At 31.8% G+C, this 11700-nt stretch overlaps 1 protein-coding gene across 1 annotated transcript; it reads right to left on the bottom strand.

The window, feature by feature from the left end:
* Window positions 1-2304: 2304 nt before the first annotated feature.
* Window positions 2305-11141, bottom strand: LOC129296640 (probable terpene synthase 2). Its single transcript, XM_054935228.1, has 7 exons — window positions 11033-11141; window positions 10559-10847; window positions 9841-10234; window positions 4553-4771; window positions 4313-4454; window positions 3973-4218; window positions 2305-3293 (listed from the first exon to the last, which is right to left on the bottom strand). The coding sequence occupies exons 1-7, from the start codon at window positions 11132-11134 to the stop codon at window positions 2991-2993; spliced, it is 1695 nt and encodes a 564-aa protein (XP_054791203.1). The 5' UTR covers window positions 11135-11141; the 3' UTR covers window positions 2305-2990.
* Between the last annotated feature and the right edge of the window lie 559 nt (window positions 11142-11700).

Below are 11700 nucleotides of genomic sequence, written 5' to 3'. Positions count from 1 at the left end.
AATACATATTCTCTTTATTTTTTAATTTTAAATTGGGACCTTATTCACTAAATAATATTTTGGCCTCAGATAATAAATTGGGACTTGTATCTCCTATTGATCATTGAGGAGATTTGTTGCTGAATTGAAGTAGAAGAATTTATTTGGACAAATCTCAACTTGATCTAAATGTGAGCTTATGTATTATTTTTATAGTCTGATTCATGCACTTCACATTACCTATAGATAGGATGTTGATCTGTGATTTATATTATATGTCTGTTGTGGAGGAGCAGAGCTCCAAATTGGTTGATTTGGTTCTACAAATGACTCTTGCAGAGACTTTAGAAGGTCCTATTTATAGGAAAGTTTTGCCAAAATTTCTTCAAAAAGTTTGGGATTATTTTGTCTATATGAAAGTGTTGCAATGATCTCTAATGATATTTCAAATGCATCAAGATCTTATATTAGTGTTTTTTTTTATTATCAAGGCTTATGGGATGGATATTTGTGAATGTATCTGATGCCAATCATGTCAAGTTTTTGGGGCATGACACTATCACTCCTTGATTTTAGTGAAATAATTTTGAGTGACTTATAAATAAGACCAGAGAGAGTCCTTTTTTATGTTTGGTAAGACCAATAATAAAAAAAATTATATATAAATGTTATAACTGCCTTAGTTTCTTGCTACACGTAAAATTATTATTATTATTATTATTATTATTATTATTATTATTATTATTATTTTGTTATGGTACCTAGCCGGATGTTCTTGCTCACTATATATATATATATATATATAATTGAATTGCATACATGAAGGACTATAGAATCTCCAACTATACAATAATTTCACAATTTTTGGTTTCTCTCCCTTGACCCAATTTCTCACTTTAAGTCACATAAAACTGATAGATTGCATTTGTCTCCCCCGTAGGTAGGAAGAAGACCAATTTATATAGGGAGAATGACGATAAAGTCACAAAACAATAAATTTATGATAATTAGGTTTTCGATAAAAAAATTTGTAAAATCAGTTATGAGTTTTATCAGGGACTTCACTCATAAATTCTTTATTTTGGGACTTTATTGTCAATGATCTCCTATTTATATATATATATATATATATATTAACTTTTAGTAGCTACGCCTATCTACTAATTTAATTTTAATCTGGTATATTAGGTTTAATTGTGATTTATATGTAGATAATCATTAAACTTTGAATTATATAATCATAGACATTATCCCATCGTCCACGTTATAGGCCAAAAGACCCTTAGACTTCCGGTGCATTTGATCCTTCTATTTGAAAGAGAAATCTCTTACAATGAAGTATGTTTGTTAGTTTTATTATTTGTGGTTGCTTTTGTCAGATTCGAAGTATCTGATCTGTGAAAAATGGGCAGACCACGTTGGTAGAGATTGAATATGGGGTTTTAGAGTTAAGTCAACTATTGATCAGTGTCTCTATTCTGTCAGGTCCAGGTGACATTGTTCCATTATTTTTAAAAAATGACAAGGCAATATTGAGCCAAAAATATACTTTAAGATATCAATTGTGCTTTTATGCATGGAAGCTTCAAGAAATTTACATTAACTCTAAAAAAAATAAAAGCTCTAGTGCATTTTACCAAAAAAAAAAAAACTATGCACAACATTGAAAAAGTAGTGGAATTTTATGCAGATGCTACTTTTGTTCCCATTTGCATGCCACATTTAACTATTTCAACTAAATTAAGAATGTTAGTTGAACTCTGTTAAATGTTTTAAAATTACCTCAACTTTCCACAAATACTAATAATCAAATGCAAATTATTGATCATCATTCTGAAATCTTCCCCCATCATTGTTAAGGAATCACCAACCAACAAATAAATAAATTAAAGGGACGGATCTAGAATTATGAAGAAACCTGTGGTTGGAATAGAAAATAAAATTCTAGAATGATGTGGAGAAGAAATGGCCTCAGAATGCTAATCATTGTGTGTCTAGAGTGCAAGAGAGTGAAGTGTGCTGTGTGAGGAAAAGCAAAGGAGTGAGAGTGTGAGAATTGGAGAAAAGTCGTGAGTTTGTGAATCTTGTACTGTGAGTAAATAATAAAAGTTTCTTTTCTATGGAGTCCCTCTCTTTCTCCATTCTCAAATCCCAACAATCATAATCACCCAACAATATATCACACACACACACACCCCAAAGGCCATATAATTAGAAAATAATATTAATTGTTTTAGATATTTGATAGAACGAATTATAAATATGAATAGGAACATGAAAAGCTCTGGAATTATAGAAATGCAAAAACAGAGGCAAGTCATTGATCGACACCAGATAAGATAAGTTAGACCCACTATAATGTGATCACTTTTATTCATGCCTCGAACAGAGGAGGACCACGCACAAACTTTGCAAACATAGGAAGTGGCTTGGACATGTAATCCATATCACCAACAAACTTGACAAGAAAAAATTAAAATAACAGGTCTTAAGTATAAAATGTAGGGAGAATGACATTTAAAGACCCTCTAATAATATTATTTATAGTTAAGAATCCTAAAATTTTAAAATTTCAACATAGAACCATAGTCCTTAACTGGAATCAAAATTTTATTTTCAGCATTCATCTTTCATATTTTCAGCACTCATATTTTAGCATCACTTCCTGTACTTGATTTTTAAACTTTTCAATAGTCATCTTAGATGTTTTCAATGCCCATATTTCTTGTTTTCAGTACTACGAAACACCTATCTTTAATTTTTTTTTTTCAGTACTGAAATCATGGAAAAGTATTGGAGACATCATAGATGACTATTTAAAAAAATGAAAAATTGAGTACTGGAAATGCTAAAGATGACTATTGAAAAAGTAAAAAGATGGGTGCTGAAATATAAAAGATTAGATTGAAAAAATTCAATAAAAAAAATTAATCCCAACTAAAGACCATGATTTTTTTCTAAAACTTTATAATTTTAGGATGCTCAACTATAACTAATGTTGCTGTGACTTGTCACGGCTCAATGGGTATGGGATCCAGAAGGAGTTGGACAACATAATGTTTGAGAGACTCACCGTTGGTGAATCTGTCTTGCTTGTTTTCATAGAAAACCTCAGCCGCTCGAGCCAAATTGACGACACAATCAAGCACAGACTTTGGGACGTTGTGTGGATTATTCAGGCACTCTTCGTTAATATCCTTCCAGCAATTCTTGATGTCATCGTTGAGCATTTTATGAGCCTCTTCTTCTGAAACTCCAAATTGTTTCATGCAACACTCAACTCCTGAAGCAACATGCTTTCTCTCCTGCTCCAACTACACATAAACATGCATTAACCATTAGAGCTTCTCGTATCATTTCTCCCATTTAATATGAATATGATATGTATGCTTTATGACATGCAAGGCAGAAATAGACCCAGCTAGGTTTTGGTTATGTAGAGATTTACTTATACTTATAAAAGAGAGGAAATGGTATTTACTTATATTTATGATAATAATTAATTTTTATACCACAAATTTATGATAATAGTTAATTAATATGATATAAAATGAAATTTCAATTTGTATGTGAGTTTAATTCCTAACTTATAACAATAAATTTTTTGAATAAATTAACAAAATTCATATTATTTATATATTTATATATCAAATGATACATAAAGTATATGTAAATATAATATAAAAATATAAACATGTTGGGTTATAAGCCCAGTGTTAAGTAAATAAGCGTAACTTCTTTGCTTAAATAGAACTAATTATAATAAGCCTGAGCTTAGTTGCACATATTTTGCCCAAATAGATCAATAACTAAGCTAGGCTATAAGTCCCTGATAGACCTTCTAACGTATTTCCACCGTAGTGATCACATGGAATATTCTAAAATATAAGGGTATATAAAAGGAACGGCTGTGGTTTCATTTGTTTCATTATAAACATCAAAATTAATTAGGGTTGATGAATTCATATTTATGCATGGTATCTTAAGTTTTACCTTATGAGTGGCCATGTCATCGAGGAGTCTGCCAATCGTTGACATGGTCCCAATAATTTTGGGATGTGTGGCAAGCCATTCAAACACCTCTTTGGTTGCAAGGTTTCCAAGGCCGAGAAATGAAGATATCAGAAGTGGGCAAGTAGTAGAAACAGCTCCATTATCCTTGTACTCCTCATAGCTTGGAACGCAGTGTTCATGGCACCATTTTGCTTCCATCAAGTACGCATTAGCCGAGTTGATAATCTACAACCAAAATATGTAACTAGGTTAAAATGGAATGGAATATCACGTGTGTGTTTGAAATTACAATAAGTTATAAAGTTTCGCTTATATATACAGCTTGTTTAACATGTGGCATCACAAAAGTTGATGTCCCTTGTTTTGTAGTCACCATCTCCATTTCACTGAACAATTCTACAACTGCCTCAAACACCACTTTCATGCACTCTGGAAGAGATTTAATGAGACCTATATCCCATCTGGATAATCAGATAAAAAGAGTAATTAAGTAATAAAATTTATGATTAATTTTCAGTGACAGGATTGGTAAATATAATATGTGAATGAACATTTAAACCTGTGGATGGCCTCTGTGAAGGGCTCAAGTTCTTCAAGTTTGCCATAGACATCATAGGTATCATCAAGAACAGCGATAATAGCAACCAGCTTGCCAGCTAACATTCTTGCAATGCTGAATTGAGGCTCATAGGACAGGGATAAAGCCCAAAAGTAGGACTCCACCAACCTATCTCTAGCATAGGGTACCTTCCTCGTAAATTCTGATTCTTTCCACCACCTGTAATACAAATAAATTAATTAAACATGAGTTTTCACTGTTAGGGAGAATCACATTTAAAGACTCTCTAAGAACAAATAAAAACTTTTACTCTTATCTTTAATTTTTCTGTACATAAACTTTTCGAAGATAAATATTGAAAACAATTGACGTGATTACTGAAAAAAAAAAAAACTGATAAGTACTGATAAAAATGCTAAACATTGCTGTTTAAAATATGAAAGATGATGCCGCACCCAATCTAGAATTTCCTTAGAGGGAAAATTGAATAAAAATAATATTTGGGTGTTGCCACCAAAATTTTAAAGGGCAATTTTGGAAACCTCTTAAACAAGTAGTCTACGTATAGGAAAGAGTATGGGAGTCAAATGTATATGAGAAAAGCATTAGACATCCGACAACACTTATTCATATGAATGGTTACTGCAAATTAACTATATAAATTTAAATAACTTTAAAAAATATCTTAATTATCCTTAATAAAAAATAAGACAATTAAAAAGAAAATTTTATTTATTTATAAGTTGGATTTGATCTAGGATGAAAATCTAAAGCCTACGTACCTTGTAAAGGAATCAAAGCCCACATAATTTAGGGTAACAATGTGAGTCTCTTGGTTGAGAATTTTTTCTAAGAAAAATATTAATTATCAATGTTTTGTAAAATAATTTTAATGTTGGATTTTATATTTTATTTCTTTATTTGCAACAAAATTTTGAGAAACAATTTTGGGGAAATCTTCTGGTAAGATTTATGAAAATTTCATGCATCCCAAAATATTAGATATTATATTATCTTGAAATGTTCAAATCATAATAATAGATATTATATTTAATTTATATTTTTGTCACGCCCAAAAAATAGACATAACCGGCATAAGATATATGCACAAACACACATCTCTTTAGTCTTGATCAAAAATTTTAATTTAATATCTTAATTTATTTGGAATAAAATTGGAATTGGAAATCATGGTAACATTTTTCATACAAACAAAAGATTATTAAACTTGATGTAGAGATTTTTGCAAAATTTCCTTCGTAAATAGGACCCTCCAAATTTCTACAACAACCATTTACAGACAAATTAATAATACGGAGTTTTGTTCCTCGATAATAGACAGTCGATATAAATTTACAAACTAGAATTACATCTATAGTTAATGTGGAGCACTTAAATTATAGTCTCCAAATAACACACATAATTAAAATAAATATTCACCCAATACAGTAACAAGCCTTTCAATGACCGGCAGGAAGTTCAGTATCAACTAATGAATCTGAGAACAAAATATTTTTTCAATGAATAGAATCCCTAGTAAATAAATAAAATAAAATAATCCAAGAATTATTTAAAATAATTGAAAAGAGAATAATTCTATGTGAAAACAAAACTTGATCTTAAAATCATAATCATAACTATAAAGATGAGAGTAAACTAAAATTATATTATTTTGATTGTATTTAGAAAAATAATTGATCATCTATAAATAGAAGTGGTACACTTGCTAATTGAAACCATTGAAATTTCAAATACACAAGTTGATTAAAACTTTAAAATTTTGAGGACTTAATAGAACAGGTAACAAACGTGGACACACAACCCACGAAGGTAAATAACCCAACACATCTTATGCCACAAAAATAAACATGAACACACAGTTCACGAGAGTAAGTAATCAAATGCAGCCTAAGCTACAAAACAAATGTGGACACACAACCCACGAGAGTAAGTAATCAAATGCAGCTAAAGCCACGAAACAAATGTGGACACATAGTCCACGAAGATAAATAACCAAACGTGACCGAAACCACAAAATCAAATGCAGGTACAATATTCATGAATAACAAACGTGAGAATAAAGCTTACAAAAATCGAACTAACTAATCATTGACTATGGCGTGCCAAGAGCTAACGAAACTGTTGTTAACAACTAGTATTCTGTGTAGAATCTTCTTAGAAATCACATTTCAAACATGCGAGAAAAATAATCATTTCTAAAATAAGATTTTCATTCTCAATGCCAAACTCATATGAATTGCTTCAAATCTCAAAACTTGCCAAAATAATACTTCATAGTTAATGTACAAACTTGCATTAGTTGAGTAAGCAAGAATTTTCAAAGTAAAATAAACAAAGATGCCTTCATCAATTTTGAAAGTATATTTCTTAAGGGAAATACATGCACATATCATAATTTAATTATCCTTCATCATCATTCTATAATTTCCAAAACCAAAATAATTTAATTACAAAGTACTTAATATTCATCATGGTTGTTAAAAAACTGATTTATATAAAAATGTAATATTTTCAAAAACAAACTACTTTTATTGATAGAATAATGGAGGTACTGTTTACTTACCTGAAACATTCCCAAACATATAAGTTACTCCTAATTAGCCACTTTTATAATAATGTCAATGCCTTAATTCCCTACTTCACAAAGTGAAGTCATTGTTATTTCTATTATACATTTTATTTAAAACTTGCAATCCAACCAAATTAGCAAGCTTCCATAATTTTTCAATTCAGAGCATTTTTTTTTTTACCTGGAGGGGTTACGACTCCCTTTTTCTTTTAATAAAACAACTAAAACTATATACTTATATTAACTCCAAAAAAGACTCATTCATTTGATAAAACAAATTCAAACCACACATCATACACTTATTAATTATTTTTCCTTGACTAAACCAAAGAATAAGCCAACAATCTACATTTTTAAATGCATTACAAATTTAGTTCAAGTGATAATAAATTTTCAATCAAGAATCATAACAAGTTTGGTAGGTAAATGATGCCTTTTAGAAGGTTGGATAGATCCCAAGAGCTTATATCTAAATTCTAAACATGCATACTAAAGACTTATTTTACTTTGTTTCCATCTTTCATAAATTTTCTTTTTCGAACATTTCATCGAACACCTCGTGTGCATGCAAAAATTTAAGTATATGACAATCATTTTACTCTTTAAATTTCATTCCCAACAACTTTTCAATCATCATTATTTAAATTTACTATGTTTACCAAATTCATTCTTTACCAAAATTATATTTAAATCCAATAATATTAGAATCTAAATCCCTCACAAACCACAGCAAGCAGCCAATAAATAAGGGACTAAAATGCTACACGCACGCACATACTGAGGATAAATTGAGAAGAGTTTCTGCACATACCCACACACCACACTGCGTCGACGGAAAAAGAAATGAAAGAGGCAAGCTCACTTCCACACAAGAACAGAGGTGACGCAACAGGGGAAGAAAGGAATCACGAGCTAAACAGCAATCTATAATAGTAAATAGATGACAGCAAGGATAAATAAGAATCAAAACTCCCTCACTTACGCCAAGGCGGCAACAACGTGAAAGAAGGAAGGAGAAAAACAGCAACATGAACAGAAGAGGAGGAGAATCTAGCGACATTGGCCCCCAGCAGCGACACGAACGGAGAAAATTTTGGTGACCTCCATCGGCAACGGATCTCCCTTTCACACACCTCGACGATGAGTGGACAGAAGATCTCTCACTCACCACTCCCTCATGTTTTTGGCGGAAGAGAAGAAGAGTCACGAACCTCTCTCCCCTCAGGCCCTGTTTGGTTGGGGGGGAGGGGAGGGGAGGGAAGGGGCTCCTCTCCCCTCCCCTCATTTGGTTAGAAGGAGGGGAGCCCCTCCCCTCCTCTCCCCTCCTTTGGTTAGGAGGATGGGAGTTAAAATTTCCCCTCCCATCCCCTCCGAAGCCTCCCCTCCAAATTGGGGGGAAGCTCCCCTCCCTTCCCCTTCCCCTCCTCCCCCGCCCCCTCCCTTCCCTCCTCTCCCCTCACCTCCCCTCCCCTCCCCTCGAACCAAACAGACCCCACCCCCAACGAAAGAAAAGAAAATAGGGTGGAATATAATGTCGTGTTTTTTTACGAGGGTTATTTTGGTAATTTCAAAGTGTTTAAAATAAAATAAAATAAAAATTTCCATCAGCCCAGTGATGATTCGAATTTAGGACCACAGGATAGGCAACAAGCATGGTTCCACTGAATCACTAGCTTATGTTTGCATCTATTTCATTTTAAAAAAAATCATCAAAATCTGTTCCTATTAATTATAATATTTAATTATAATTAATATTATAATCATCAATGTTCAGATGCCCCCACCCCCAACGAAGGAAAAGAAAATAGGGTGGAATATAATGTCGTGTTTTTTTATGAAGGTTATTTTGGTAATTTCAAAGTGTTTAAAATCAAATAAAATAAAAATTTCCATCAGCCCAGTGACGATTCGAATTTAGGACCACAGGATAGGCAACAAGCATGGTTCCACTGAATCACTAGCTTATGTTTGCATCTATTTCATTAAAAAAAAATCATCAAAATCTGTTCCTATTAATTATAATATTTAATTATTTTCAGAATCAACATACAAGTATATGTGTTTTTACCATTACATTATTATCAAAATATTAATAAAAACAAATAATTATTTGATTTAAACTTTTAATTATCTCTCTCTCTTTATGTTGAGTTTGCACTAACTTCTCTTTAATACTGGAATAAAATTGCTTATTATATACTTAAAAAAATTCCTAAATTTTCTTATCATTACAATTTTGATTATTATGTTATTTTGAGATATTCAAATCTTTTTAGCTCATACATTATTACATTATATTGTGATTTGATTTGATTATATTTGTGTTATTTTTCATTATCTTCACTCAAAGACCTTTTAATTTTTTTTATTTACTTATTTTCTTGTTATAAACCATTTTCCATTCTCTCTTTTTTATTCATTTTTTATTATTTTATTATAGATGTTATCTTATTTATTTATAAGTGCCCAAATAAAATACAGTGTTTACAGATAAGCACCAAAAAAATTCAATAATATCTTGAAAATTTTTAATTTCAAGTAAAAACCATGATCTATTTCTAAAAATTCATAATTTTAAGATCTTTAACTGTGATTAATATTTTTAGAAGGTCATAAAATATCATTTTTCCTTACATTTATATAATCCTATGGATCATTGTACTAGTTAAGATCACATACTATAGTACATTTCACTTACTTGGTGATATTGCCAAGCTCTTTTCGATGCAGTTTCTGCAGCATATTGAAATCTAGCTTTGCAAAGTTGAGCAACATTATCATCTGATTTTGGGAAGGATCTTGCTGCTGGTAGAAAGACATGTAATGTCTTGCCTCTAGCCTAAGCGATCTCTTGTGCAGAGGCTGACTTAAGCAGTGGCTGACTTGTGCATTGAGAATAGGGCTCAATTGGTTGTTATCAGTGAGGGATTTAAGGTGAGTGTAAGTGAAATGAAGAGCTTCATCAAGTATATTCTCTCCATGAATCTCTAATTGTGCCGCTTCATACAAGGCCAACATTCCTTCGACGTCCTTGGTAAGATTTTGATTAATATTAAACTCTCCTTTGTCGTCCTTGAATCTCTCAAATACATCTGTTCATATACATGCGAATTAGTGAAACTGCTTGGAATTCTATGAAATGAATTAGTGTGAGCTCTTGAAATGAAAGAGAAAAGCTCTTCACAGCTTTCAACTGGTCAAGGGTGTCAAATCAGGTTATCTTACAGTATCGGGTGCAAGTCTTGGGATTGCTAGCTATGTCAAATAAAAATGCTAAAGGTATCACAAAATGGGGTTCAAATTAATCTAAGCGGATTGTGGTAATAATCCCAGGTTTCCCTAGATAAAGCTCCTCACATTGGATAATGCAAAATAATATATACTGACAATTTAAGCTTGAATAGTGTAACAAATACCAGATGAAATGGGATATCCATGTTGCCTCAGCAATCGAAAGAGTAAAGCAAGAGAGTGAAGATCATCATCTCCATCCTGATGCATGATAAGGATGTTGTTGTTGCTGGTATACATGCTGTGAATCTTTGCCAACGCTTCTTCAATCTCTTGTTCGAAGTGGTAAGAGACTCCAAAACGTTGGACCAAGTCAATGAAGTTTAGCATTTCTGAACGACTCTGACGGTTGGAAGGTATAAACATCTTTAGTTTCTCTTTATGCACTTTATGCTCCACGCTGTCATCAACATCCTGGAAAATAACAAACAAGCGATTATTGTAATTTTCACTTGCAACTATCAGGTTTAAGTTTAACTGATGAACACTCAACGGACAGGTAATTTTCGTACATTTTTTTCTAGTAATAGCAAACTTGCTAGATATATTACACTCGATCAATAGGTTTCATATAATGGTGTGTGTACTGTATTAAATACCTCAGATTCTGAAGCATGTTGAAGAAACATATTCCCCCAAATGTCAGGAGCAAAATTGGCACATCTTCTAGTGTTGTCATGGAGAGATGCTGCGACAGACATGGCTCCTATCTTAGAACTGAAATGTCTTTGATAGAAATTAAGAGCCTGATATGTATCGAGTTGATTTATATAGAGGATTTCATTCATTGAAAATACTTTTCTTTGAGGTTAGGTAAGCGATGAGTACTAACAACTTTCATATGTTTTGCACGTAAGTCTAACTATATTCTCATTTCTCTATTTTATGTTTTGCACGTAAGTCAAATTATTACTATTACTTATTTGAAGTTGGAATAATTTATATTTCCTAGTGTTAATATACAATTTGCATCATGAATTAAAGGTTTAGGTGCGATTTTATAATAACCCTGATAAAATTTAAAAAACTGTGTGTATGTAAATGATAATTTGCTTTAAGTGTATTTATATTAACTATTGAGATATTTGGGACAATAAAGGAAGCTGATGTAGTGGTACCTGGGTAGATATACTTCCATTTGGTCTCAAGTTTGAATTTGAGCAAGGTCCTAAGGAGTTTTATTTTGTTCCGCCTTTTTGCTTCATGGAATTACAAAATTGAATTTGCCCTCTTCAGTTATTCCAGACAACTCAAAAGAGAGTAGGTC

Source organism: Prosopis cineraria, unplaced genomic scaffold (assembly GCF_029017545.1).
Source record: "Prosopis cineraria cultivar Desert tree isolate PC_DT_omini unplaced genomic scaffold, ASM2901754v1 PC372, whole genome shotgun sequence".
Lineage (NCBI taxonomy): Eukaryota > Viridiplantae > Streptophyta > Magnoliopsida > Fabales > Fabaceae > Prosopis > Prosopis cineraria.
Note: the sequence above shows the minus strand (reverse complement) of the source record. Positions and strands in the feature narration are given on the sequence as shown.